General features: G+C 44.9%; 1 protein-coding gene across 4 annotated transcripts in view; it reads right to left on the bottom strand.

Moving 5' to 3' along the window:
• Grik4 (glutamate ionotropic receptor kainate type subunit 4) overlaps positions 1 to 13,522 on the bottom strand; it is a 432,817-nt gene that overhangs the window by 37,721 nt on the left and 381,574 nt on the right. For all 4 annotated transcript variants that reach the window (NM_012572.3, XM_087560413.1, XM_087560412.1 and 1 more), the window contains 1 exon segment: positions 9,784 to 9,897. In NM_012572.3, coding sequence (NP_036704.1) covers positions 9,784 to 9,897 — 114 coding nt within the window.

Genomic DNA, 13,522 nt, shown 5'->3' on the forward strand with positions numbered 1-13,522 from the left:
GTTAGTCCATGATCATCGTGGTGGGTAGCTGAGATCTTTATAACCTGATCTGCAGGCAGAGGGGAGAGAGGGAGAGGGAGAGGGAGGAGAGGGGGAGAGAGAGAGAGAGAGAGAGAGAGAGAGAGAGAGAGAGAGAGAGAGGAGACTGAGCTTTTAAAACCTCAATCCTACCTCCAATGACACATCTACTCCAACAAGGCCGTACCCCTAATCCTTCCCAAACAGTTCTACTAGATGACGACCAAGTATTCAAACATATGAGCCCATGGATGCCATTGTCATTCTGATTAGTCCCTTTTATTAATTTGTTCTTGAGAGAAAAGACTCTAGCTGAGAGCAAAGAAGAGGAAAAAACCATGGAGCTTCCCTATCCAAGGAGTATCAGGCACTCAGGCTGGCTGGTGACCTTGTACGGCTTCATAGATCTCCCAGATTGAATCCTCAGATAGGAAAGAGCCTTGAATGAGCACCTAATCTATGCATGACCTTTACAAGGGACGGATAGACATACTACAGTGTGGGATGAGTAATTGACAGTATTTGGGACTTGGAGACAGGAAACTTGGCTTCAGCGCTGGCAACAGCACTCAGGATCAGGCTTACAGGGTTCCAACCTCCGGATCCACACACTAAAAACCATCTCACCTGTCCCTGGCAGTGCTTCACTCAACCAGAGCCTGTGTGGAAGCATCTCATAAATCAAAAGCTGTGTGTCAACATGCTATATCTTAGACATCAATCCAACCTCCCTGAAGAAGCCAACATGAAATTATTTAAATGAGATTTACCCATTTGGGGGTTAAATGGGCCAAATGGTGAATCCCAGGTTGAGTTCTGGCACATTCCAATAATACCTTACTACAACAGACAGGGAATGCTTGAGGAATACAAACTTACTTTAATATTAGTCTGAGCAAAAACATCATGAGGTAAATTGTTGCAGCAGGGAGGAAAGAAAAAAGACAGAAAACCACAAGATATATTCTGTCAAATATGTTTTTCCCCCCCACAGGCTGTTCTCTCCTCTTCTCACACATAGTTGAGGATTCACAGTGCGCATCAATGCCTTACAATTCTTGAAAACAAAATCCCCTTGGAGATAGACTACTAAACACTGAACTTCTCATTAAAGAGAAACATGTTAATTTGCCAGGGGACTCATAAGCCTTGAACTCCATCCAGATCCTGTCACATGACTACAAAGTTTGAAGCGTCAAGGCCACCCCAGATTCTAAAGGTCTAACCATGAGTGCATGGCTTAGAATCCCATCTGGTCCCAGGCAAGGATCCCTGACGCTTTCTCAGGTGGATGCTGTGATGGTGATTCTTCACTAGCAACTTGACTAGATTTGGAATCCTACTATGAGACACAGCTCTGCAGATGTCTGTGAGGGCATGTCTAGAGGAGCTTAGCCAAGGAGGGAAGCCCTACTCTGAATATGGGCAGCATCCTCTCAGATGCTAATAGGAATGCTATCATCATCTGGATGATAATAGGAGAGACAGAAGGAAGGGTACCAGCATCCATCCCTCTCTGCTGCTTGACTGCGAATACAATGTGATGAGCAGTCTCACATTTCTTCTGCCAGGTTTGCCCTGACGTTATTGACTGTACTCTCAAACTAGAAGCCGAAATAATCCCTCCTTTCCCTTCTTAGTTGCTTTGCCAGGGACTCTGTCACAGCAGGTAGAAAAGTAACGAATACAGATGCTGTGCTGCACGTAGGGTGTGCAGACATTGCCGCAGTGAACAATAACTTCAGGTGGCAGGTATGGCCCTGCCAGAATGGATGATACAGCAGGCTGCCTAAAATGTCTGTCCTTACTTCATTTCTATTCTTAAGATCAATTGGGATCAAAACAGAAACTTAAAAAAAAATATTGCATACTGGCATACTGGACCTCCCTAGCACAAATTGGGTTTTTGGGGCTCAGTGTTGTCTTACTGAGAGGATAGTGCTCACTGACCACAGGGTCACCGGATATAGTCTTCATTCTTCCCTCTCTTTCTCACTTTTATTTTCATGTCTGCCAAGTAATACTATATGTTTAGAATCACCACATTTTCCAAATCAAGTCATATCTAAAATTCTAATCTGGCAAAACAGTATTTTTTTCCTTAATGTACCACATACTGGGATCTTGTTAAGTAGAGATGGGAAAGAATACTTGAATGCATCAAGAAAGTGTATAATAGATAACAGCCATTGGAGAAGAGAGGAGGTCAGGTGGGAGAGACCATCTGACATTTGAGCTGGGTATAGAAGGGCAGTGATGGCTTTGTTGAGTTGTTGAGAAGAGAGAGGATGAGTGTGAACCTAGATGAGGTGAGGGCAGGCTATTGTAATGCACACTATGCTAGGAGTTTGGGCAGCTGGTCAATGATCTGGAGTGTGAGGTTAATATGATTAAATTTGTCAAATGATCAAGCAATCAACTCTCAGGATGCAGCATGAGGCGTGGAATGAAGTGAGGAGCAATTCCCTTGTATTTAGTACACATGATAGTGACCATTTCCTTGTGCGTGCAGCAAACACTCTGAGAGCACTGCATGCATGCTCTCATTTAATCTTCCCATGGCAAGTCAGTCATTTATTTCTACAGATGAAGCAACTGAGGTGCATGTGATGTGTAGTTAATAACTGTCTGATCCAGCATCAACTGCAGGCAACCAGGCTTGAGTCCAGCATTTCTTAGTGAATACTGACAATGACTGTGGTCTTTGGTTTTGATAGTAAGAGAATAGGAGACACCTTCCCACTGAGAGACTCTAAGCTACTGTAGTTACAGCAGCTGAGGCTAGAGAGAAGCAGAAAAAAATGGAGATTACCTAGAGTTTGAGAACTGTTAGGGGAGGGGAGTCAGCTCAGGTCACTGAATGGAGGTGCTATTATCTGAGATGAGACAGAGGAAGAGGAACCAGCTTGTTGAATGAGACTATTCAGATTCAGTCTCCAAATACCCCAGGGCAACAGGTGCTCTGGCCAGGCTTGCTAATAGTCTTCTATGTCAGGAAGTTCTTCCTTAGAGCTAGCTTAAACCCATCCTATTGAAAGGAAGCCCTGTCCTACTGTCTTGAACAGTTTGTGGGTTGTCTATTAGCCATTCAGGTGGAGGGGAGTAGCCAAGTGTGAGATGTATCCGCTGCTGCAGTTCAGAGAGGAGTCCAGGGTGAGAGTGGCATAGAGAAGAAGGCAAGGACATGGAGTGGAGGGGAAGGATGAAGACAGAGCTTTTAGTCAAGGTGATGGAGAAGCAGTAGAAACATCAGGAAACATGGTGGCTTGGGTGCTAGGAATGAAGAGTTCCAAGGGTCAGCAGTAAATATGACTAAGCCAAACTCCTTAGCTGGCTTGTCAATTAGCAGGGGATGCTCTTATTTTGGTCTTAGAGATGGCTGAACAGAAACATTATTTGGTGATGTTAGGAATGAGGAGAATATCCCATAATGGATGTTTAATGACCTATATGGGAAACAACCTGAAAAGTGTTGGAAATTCATAAATTGTTTCTGATAATCTTTGATATGTGCGGTGTTGTATAGTGTGTGTGTTTGTGTGTATGTGTGGTGTGTCTGTATTGTGTATGTGTGATGTGTGTGGTGTGTGTGTTGTATAGTATGTGTGGTGTGTATGTGTTTCCGTGCATGCACATGTGGAGGCCAGATGCTGCTATTTCATGTCTTCTTTTAGCACACTCCAGCTTGTTTTGGAGACAGTCTCTCATTGGTCCTGGAGCTCTTTGTTTCAACCAGACTGGCTAGCCCATGAGACCCAATAGTCTACCTGTTTCCACCTCCAAGGCACTGGGATGCAGATGCTATCTTAGTAAGTGTTCTGTGGCTGTGAAGAGACTCCATGACCATGACAACTGTCAGGAAAGGAAGCATTTCACTGGGAGCTTGCTTATAGTTTCATGGGGTTAATCCATTCTCATCATGGTGGGAAGGAGACAGGCAGAGTGTTGGAACAGTAGCTGAGAGTTTTACACACTGCACAGGCAGCAGGCAGAGAAAGAGACGCTAGACCTGGTGTGGGCTTTTTAAACCTCAAAGCCCACTCCCAGTGACAATCCTCTTTCCACAAAGCCATGCCACCTAATCTTTCTCAAACTGTCCTACTCTCTGGTGACTAAGCATTAAAAATATGAGCCTTAGGAAGCATTCTTATTCAAACCACACAGATGACTCCATTACACAGGTCTCTCATGGGTCCGAGGGGATCTGAACTCAGGTCCTTAGGCCCACACACCAAGCACTGTGCCCACTGAGTCCATTTTGACAATTCTCTGGAGGCTTTCGCAGTTGTGCTTAACTGGGATTACACTATGCAATGTATACATGTAATACAAGGCACCCCACGAGTACATACAAATTTCATGGTTTTGCTTCAAAAATGAACAAGTGAATAAAAACCATTCTTGACTAGGCATTTACACCGAGTGAAGTGCTCTAATGTTTGCATACAGATTTGACTGCAGGTGGATGCTCACCTTTTGGTAACAATTACTCATTAGTCAGGTGACCTTATAGACATGGGAAAAAAGGAGATTCTAGATCATTATAGATTATAAATGAGAACAAATTAGCCATATTTTTGCTCAAAGATAACCATCAATCAGAGAAAATCCACAAACCAGTAAACACCCATTATCTAACCTTAATTTCCTCACATTGGCATTATTATCTTGAAGGCAGCATCTCTGTGTAGGTTTCTATGAGGCTCCGGTGGCAGCCTTCGCCTGGCAGACGGTAGCATCCTGATACAGCTGCGTACATTCTTACTAACTCTCCTCAGCCCCAGCCAATTTAGGAATGTTCTGTCACCAATTGAGTTTCTGGAACTTTCTAAGCATAGTGCCTCACACGCAGAATGTACTCGGTAAATATTTGTTGAATAAATGCATAAACTGTCAGGTCTGCTCAGTGTAACTAGTTTGTGCCAGAACTCGTTTTTCCCTCAGTTTGGCCTCATTATAAATTAGTTCTGAGCAGCTGCGTGGCATACTAGAGCCTCCAAGGTAGGGCTGGAGAGAGGAGGAATTCTGGACCAGTCTGATAGACTGAACTGGTCAGCTAGGGTTCTCCAGAGAAACAGAAACGATGGGAGACATAGGTATATACATATGTATGTATTTCTATAGCTATATCATATCATATATCATATCATTTATAAGTCCTCTATCTGTCTGTCTACCTATCTATCTACTTACCTATCATCTAAATATCAATTTTCTGTATGTTTTTGACGTGGTTTAAATAGAAATGCCCCGCCCCCATAGTCTCATCTATTTAATGGTTGGCCATTAGGGAGTGGCATTACTTAACAGAGATTAGGAGGTGTGACCTTGTTGGAGGAAGCATGTCACTGAAGGTGACCCTCAGGGTTTTAGAAGCCCAACTAAGCCCATGGTCTTGCTCTGTCCATGCTTCTTGCCTATCTGGCTGTAGAACTCATAGCGACCTCTCCAGTACCATGTCTGCTTGTATGTCACCATGCTTCCTGCCATGATGTCAATGGCAGGACTAAACAGTAAGCCAGCCCCAATTAAATATTTCCCTTTATAAAAGTCTCCATGGTCATGGTGTCTCTTCACAGCAATAGAACTTTGACTAAACAATCTATCCATCTACTTATCATGTGAGTGTATGAATGTATCTATTTATCTGTCTGTTATCTATCATCTATCTATCCACCCATCCATTCATCTGCCTATCTGTCATATTTAGGTAGATTTTAAGGAATTAGCTCATATAACTGTAGGAGTTTGTAAGTCCAAACAATCAACAGGCTAGAATCTTAGGCACATCTCTGCCTTGGCCTGGGGTAGAATTCTTTCTTTAGAAAGCCTCCTTTTCTCTTATGACATTAAACTAATTAAAGGAGGCCATCTTACATTCTTGGGGTTGGCTTATGACCCTCTCAAAATAGTGTTGAAATCCTAACTCCCATGACTTGTATATGCGACTATGCAACCTCATTTGAAAATATGAGTCCTTGCCAATGTTATGGAGAGTTGAGATAAAATCATACTGGATTAAGGTGACCCATGTAACAGTCCTTATAAAATGGGGAATTTGGATATAGATACACGGGGAGAAGCTGAGTGGATTCAAAGGCAAAGGTTAGAAGGGGGCGTCTTTATGGCAAAGAGTTCTAGACAATTAATTACAGATGTTATCATGATTCTAAATGACGTTCCTTAAAAGACACATGGACTAATGGTGGGTCACACATCTAGAGAAGCTATAGTCTTGCAAGTTGACATACAAGAATTAATTTCCCAAGAAGTATTACAAGGGACTAACACAGCTGCAGATTTGTGAGTTTGGTGATAGAAAATATTTGATAATCTCATTGAGAATGTCCACAGGATTGGTGACTAACGGGCAGTACTGGACAGAGTTACTATTTGATACTGTGATGCCCTGTGCTGAGCATCCAGCCGTGTGTACCAGAGGGTGGAAACAGCTGGGGTTGTGTACCTCCAGCCTCAGGGCTACCCATAGGTCAACAGTCACCGTCATGTTTTAGCTCCCTCAGTATTAATTGGGAAGTCAAGGCCATAGCCTGACTGTGTTTCTATAGCTGGCCAGAGCAGGGTAGTATGGAGAAAGGATGTATGTCTCCATTTCTTGTGGAAGTCCTCTTGGAGCTCAAGAGAGAAAGGGGAGAGGAAGTTAAAGACATGGGGCTTGCTGGAAGTCAAGATCCCCACCCTGGAGTGAGAGGCCTGGAGTTCAAGCCTTTCCCCGAGATAGCTCTAAGCGTGAGTTTGGTTTTCTGTTCTGGGAGATGGGGTTTTAGTACCCATCCACTTTCCCTTAGAGAACCCAATGGGAAAGGCTGAGTGTACCCTGCAGGAAGTTACCAAAGACCACACAGGTACCGGTGTTTGGCTAGCTACCTAGAGAGAGCAAAGGCTGAACTCACACCTTGTTCTCTGGCTTATTAACATGCAACTAGCATGTATGAATTCCTAGCATGTGCCCTTATTAACATGCAATTAGCATGTATGAATTCCTAGCATGTGCCCTTGACCTACTTTTCAAACCGATCATAGCTGTGTCCTCATTTCTAAAATAAGCACAGCCCAACTGTGTTAGTTTCCTGGGATGGCCAAGGCAGAGTCCACAACCGAGAGGCTTACAATGACAGAAATGTGTCATCTCCCAGTTACTGAGGCTAGAAGGCCCATTGAAGTGACAGCAGAACCTGGCTGTCTCTGAAGCCCCTGGGAGAAGGCTCTCATCTCTCCTAACCTTTGTGTTGCTGGCGATTGCTGATGCTTGTTGGCATGGAGATGCCTCCCTGCGGCTTCTGTGTTTGATTCCTCACGGCCTTCTCCCCTGTGTATCTGTGTCCAAAACCCCCACCCCTCAAAACATTATCTTAAAGCAAAGTCTTACTGTTGGCATTCCTTCTACACTCCGCCCAACAGTTAGTTACCTAGCAACAGCCAGGTAAGCCTGGCTTGCTATAAAAGGAACTGTGTGTCCTCTCCCCATCTCTTACTCTCTCTGACTCTCTAACCCCCCTCACTCTCCCTGTCTCCCTGATTCCCTTCTCTTTCTCTCCCCTTCCCCCCTTCCCCTCTCTCTCCAAATGTTCCTGGTCAGCCTCTTCTCTCCCTCTCCCCCTCCCTCTCCCTTTCCCCTTCCCCCTCTTCCTCTTCCTCCTCCTCCTCTTTCTTCTCTTCTCTCTCTCTCTCTCTCTCTCTCTCTCTCTCTCTCTCTCTCTTTCTCTCTCTCCTTTTCTGTTCTCTGTCTTTTTCTACTTCTACTTACTTCTCAACTCCCCTTCCCATGTCCCTAAATAAATTCTATTCTATACTAGATGGCTGGCATCTCAGGGGAGAGAGAAGCTTCAGTATGGGCCCGGTGTAGTACGCCTTCCACCACACCAAACCACAGTGCTCTATAAAACATATCCTTGACTTTTAAAAACACAACACTTACTAGGTAAGTTTGACTGGTCTAGAATTTGCTGAGTAGAAAGGACTGGGCTTGAACTCACAGAAAGGTCTCTGACTTTCTTCTGCTGGGATTAAAACATATCCCACCTCATCCAGCCAAATTCTTTTTTTTTTTTAATGCAAGACACTGGCTAGTTATTGGCCAAGGAACTATCCAAATCCAGTCTGACTTTACCTTATCTCTTTATTACACTGGCAAGAACTTTGTTTCCCAATGAGGTCATGTGTGTGGATCTTTGGAATTGGGTCTTCAATGTGTACTTTGAAGAGGACACAATTCAACACCAAACCAGAGTCCACATCACAGGTACCTGCAAGTGTCTGGGATGTAGATGCTCTCAGTAAGTGGGAGCTCTCATCACAACAGGACAAGGGAGGACATGGTTTTGAAGGGCCACAGACTCTTTTCTCCACATGGCACATAGCCATTCCCTGTTTGGTTCTAATGGAGTCCTCACTGCCCTGTCTCTGTAGATCTTAACCCCTCAGCTCTTATCTCTTCTTCTGGCCATCTTTCCCAGGTAGCCCAGCAGAAACAGCATATCTGTGATAAGTCAAGCCTGCTGGACGTGCTCTGCAGCACAGACACTTCTGTCCTGTAGAAGGACAGAATAGCTACAAAGGCCCTCTTTGATTCCCAGGGGCATTCAGATTTACATGTAAGAAGGATAGGTCCACTGGCAAACTGTTGTTTCTCCTCCAAGGCAGCATCTCTGTGAGACAGGATGAAGCTACAAAGACACTTGGTGGCTTCTCCTTCCCTAAGATTCAGGCTGGAGGGCTTGTGGACAGTCCTGCTAGACTTTATCTTAACTCTTCATAATATTGGAAAGGACTCTCTTTCCAAGTAAGGCACACATTCAGGTACTGGGGCTTAGGATTTCAGCACGTATTTCAAAAGAGACACAATTCATTCCCACACTAGAATCTACCTCACAGTGACTGGGACACAGAGGTACTCAATAAACGAAAGCCATTGTCATAGTGACTCATGGTGTCACATCACATCCTGGAGAATGTGTGACAGTTAAATTATGACCACTGAAAGTGACTAGAATACAGGGAAATCTATATGACAGCCATACACCTAGAGGTAGTTTAGGTGAAGAATCTTCTGGTCTAATAATGGAAGCAAGGAAGTTCCCATTATTGGCCGGCCACAGAGTGATGATGATCCATTTGATTGATGGCCCACAGCCAGAGTGACTCTTTCCTGTTCTTTCCACAGGCAAGACATTCAGATGTCATGTCCATCTTTGGCTGACTATTGTTGCACTCGTATGTATTCATTTTGATGCTTTTCATGTCCAGAAAAAAAAACTCCTTAAAACAGTGAAAGCAAACAAACAAGGGATGTAAACAGCCAGTTTTGGCAGATATAGACGTATTCTCCAGAACTAATAAGCAAGAGAGGGCAAAGCCCACAGTCCCACACTCTTATAATGTCCAGAGTGAATACACTGGACCCTGGAGGCAGAGGAGCCCTGAGCATGCCGGCTCTGGTCCCTACCTCCTGGAAAAGCATAACTGAGGCAAGTCACTGACACACTATGTACTAAGTGGCACTCTTGGTCATCCCTATTTAGAGACAGAAGCCATCTTGTCTGGAAATCTCCCAAGTGGGACTTTTCCATCTCTTCTGTTTGTAAGTTCCTGCAGCTGATGGAGGGGGAAAAAATAGCCCAGTGCTTTCGCATTTATGTCTCAAAATCTAAATATTTCTGTGAGTTATCCATTATTACCATATAACTCGGTGTTTGCATGCAAATAACTTTAATGGCATAAATGCTTGTAAAATAAGTCTCTTACCATATGAACTCTGTAAAGAATACTAATTCCCAGCGTCATGAACGGCTTGGAGAAATCAATCACTTTCTCACGTTCAGCTGTGATGGTGAGGCCCGCCACAGCCAGATCTGCTTTCTGAAAGGACACAGAGAGAAACTATCAGAGGAGGTAGGACCAGAGGCTGTCCCTGCTGGGAAGGTGTCACTCTGGTCAGGCTTCTTGGCTCTGTCAGGACTAAACCATCGCTCTCAGAAGGGCGCATGTGGAAGTTGTGATCCATGTTTTCTTACTGGTAGACCCCTCTGAATTCATAGATAATTTACAATGGGAGAACACAATCAGACTGTTCAGATACAATTTCCAAACGTTCCAGGAAAGAACACCTTCTGGGCAAACTTCCTCAATATTCTTTTCTGTCAGAAGTTCTTCCTTGGATCCAATTTAAATCCATCCCAGTGAAAAGAAGCCCTTTCATATTGTCTACAAGCCAGTACCTGGGGCCGTGGGGAAGCCCAGAGCCAGGTTCTAGCCTGTTCTCTACCTAAGTAAAGAAGACCTGATCAAGCTCAGTCAGTCAGTTTACCTAGGATTCCATAATCTCAACCACAAACCAAGATGTACAGTGAAGAGAGTATTCAGTTCTTTACAGCAATTCTCTAGTGTAATGTTCAAAATACAGCCTCCGGGGTCACATATCTATCCACACCACCCATTGAACCAATTAAAATGTGAACTCCTGAATCTTCCCAGAGCCCAGGGTCAGATTCTTTGTGGCTGTATGTAGAATTCTATATTCCTAGCAACTGATTCTAACCTATATTTTAATATTTAAAAGCAAATACTTAAGAGTCAGGTTTCATCACTGAGGCAATGCATTTCAAATATTTCATCAAAAAATGGGAAGAAAAGAGAAGTGACCACAAGGCCATTAGTCCTGAGTGGGCTTGGGTACCCAGAGCATGCATGTATGTGCACACACATTTGATGACCGCCAGACCATTGCAAAGAAAGTAGGACACTGTTACACTTTGGATGTGATTATCCCCGCCATGGCCTCCTGTGTTTGAACATGGGGTCTCTAGTGGTTTAGGGAGGTTGCAGAACCTTTTAGAACTTTTGGAACCTAACTAGAAGATAAGGCCCAAATGGTGGAGCTTGTGGATTAAGTTTGCCGTCCAGGGACATTCACTGTCTGTCTGTGTCTCTGTCTCTGCCTTTATCTCTGTCTGTCTGTTTGTCTGTCTGTCTGTCTGTCTCTGTCTCTGTCTCTCTCAGCTTCTGGTGCATGCCATGGTCAGAGGCACCTGCTACCACATCCACGTCACCTTGATGGATTGTGTTCTCTGAACTGTGAACCAAATCAAATCTCTCCCATTTAAGTCGTTGCTAGGCCAGAGCAATGGACAGTATCTAATTCAGAGGCTAATGTGACTCAGAAAGAGTAAATCCATCGTTTCACTTTCCACATCCTCCTGCCGGTCTCCCATCCTCAATGCATGCCCTAGCACAGGTTAGCAAACTTAGACCCAATCAAGTAGAGCCGTCCTTCAGAGACACTGGAGTGCAGCTGAACGAGCGTTTTAATGAAGAGGGGGGAAAGTGAGTGGCTCGTTCCATGTTTCTGTGAAAGTGTTAATGACTACCACCAAGTGAATCAGCCCTTGGGTGACAGAGTAGGGTTTGATTAGTAGATTGTCAGTATCTCCATCTGGGGGCACTTTCAGAGGCTTGCCTGGGACTTGCAGAACCTCAGCCTGTCAGTGACCCTGACTTGAGTTCAGCTGGTGAGCCGAATGCAGAACAGGCAGCCTCAGAGGCCTGCGGGGGCAACATTACACTCGTGGGTGCGGTTACACTGTAGAACAGGGGTACAGCCCTACCTGAGACCTAAGGGAGGAGCACGAATTGAAATAATTAGAATAAAGCAATGGAAGTAAACATTGGGACAAGGGGCTGGGGAGATGGCTGGCCCGACCAAGGGCTTGCTGTGCAAGCGTGCTGATCTGAGTTGGATCCCCATATTCATGCTTAAAACTTTGTTAGTAGAGATGCCCACTCATCATCTCAGTGTGCCTGCAGCTATGCCCTCGTATGTTATGTCCCTGGTGCTTACTAGCTGGCCAGCTTAGCCTAATTGGTGAACTCCAAACTAATTAGGGGCCCTGCCTCAAAATATCAAGGTGACTAACAGTTCTTGAGGAATGACTTGAAATTGATCTCTACCTCACCTCCAAGCATAGACACACACACACACACACACACACACACACACACACACAGAGAGAGAGAGAGAGAGAGAGAGAGAGAGAGAGAGAGAGAGAGAGAGAGAGAGAGAGAGAGATTGTTGTATGAGTGTAAGGATCTACCTAGATTTAAATCCATAGCATCTACAGAAAAAGCCAGCAAGTCTGTAACCCTAGCATAGGTGTAGGTGGAGACATGGATGCTAAGAGCTCACTGAGCCAAAACTTAAGTTTCCAGTTCAGTGAGAGACCCTTTCTCAAGGCAATGATACAATAAGACACCAGTGTCCTCTCTTGTGCCCACATCGTCACATGCTGCTGCATAATCATAAAGCGCGCGCGCGCACACACACACACACACACACACACACACACACACACACACGCTAATTACAATTTTTAAAATGATTAAGTTGACAAAACAGGCAAGGGGTAAACATAGCATCTGTTCCTTTCTCTGGTGATTTCCTTTTTTTCCAGAACTCCAAATCAATTAACCAAAGTAAATTGCGATGACCCCGGGTTTCCCTTTTCTACACTAGGCTTTTCTGTAAGAGGGGCAAACTTTGGGTAATGATTTGGAAATCATTTTGTGAGTTTATTCATGTTGGCCAACAAAGACATTATGAATGCCAGAACAATCCATATGTCCATATGGACAGAGCACTGGAAATGGGCTACGTCCCTTTTCCCTCCACCTGTGTAGGTGGGGACAGTATGCTCCCGGCACACGCAGGCCATTTCTCCCCCAAATTGGAGCACACATAGAAAACTGCCTTTTGGCTGGCCAGGCTGATCTGACGCCTCACCCCTCTCCTTCCTTTCTCCTCAGGCTGGATTACATTGGGGAGCAAGGAAGCAGCAGCAGCAGCAGCAGCAGCAAGCTACAAGAAACCGGCAAAAGGTTGGTGGCGGCTGTTTTTTATATTTAATTGACTCAGTATAGAAGAGTAATTATCTACCTTGGCTTCAGCGCACCCCGGGGTGCCAGCCACGATCACGTGGGATCAGATTATTCCAAAAGATGTGTGTTCATTTTCTTTTACCTTAGTTAAAAAGACATTATACTATAAAGCAGCCTTCAGATGAGGAGATAATGTGCTATGAAGACACACTAACAAGCAAGGGGGCTGGGGCTGTGTGACTGCTACTGAGTTTAAGGCTGGAGGCTGCGGGAGTGTGGGGAATGTGGGCACCTGGCTGCCTGTCTGGGGCCTTGGGGTGGGGTGAAAGGCTATGCTCCCATGGGAGGGATCAGTGGATGGGACATGAGGGGGATCTGGGTCTTGTCACAACTGGTCCCCAACCTCGCTGTGATCCTGGCAAGAATCCCTTAACTGGAATGGGCCCCTTAACTGTGAAGAGAAAGAGTCCAAGCAGGGAGCTCCCTGACTTTCCTAGGTTTTCTGCCCTGCTTGAGGTCACGTGACTTCCCTTAACTGGTCCCCATTCTGCCCCAGGAGGTGATGGCAGGATGGAATGGTGTAGTATGCATGAGGGCAACATGCCCAGGGCAC

This window comes from Rattus norvegicus, chromosome 8, assembly GCF_021556685.1.
Source record: "Rattus norvegicus strain SHRSP/BbbUtx chromosome 8, alternate assembly SHRSP_T2T, whole genome shotgun sequence".
NCBI classification, from domain to species: Eukaryota; Metazoa; Chordata; class Mammalia; order Rodentia; family Muridae; genus Rattus; species Rattus norvegicus.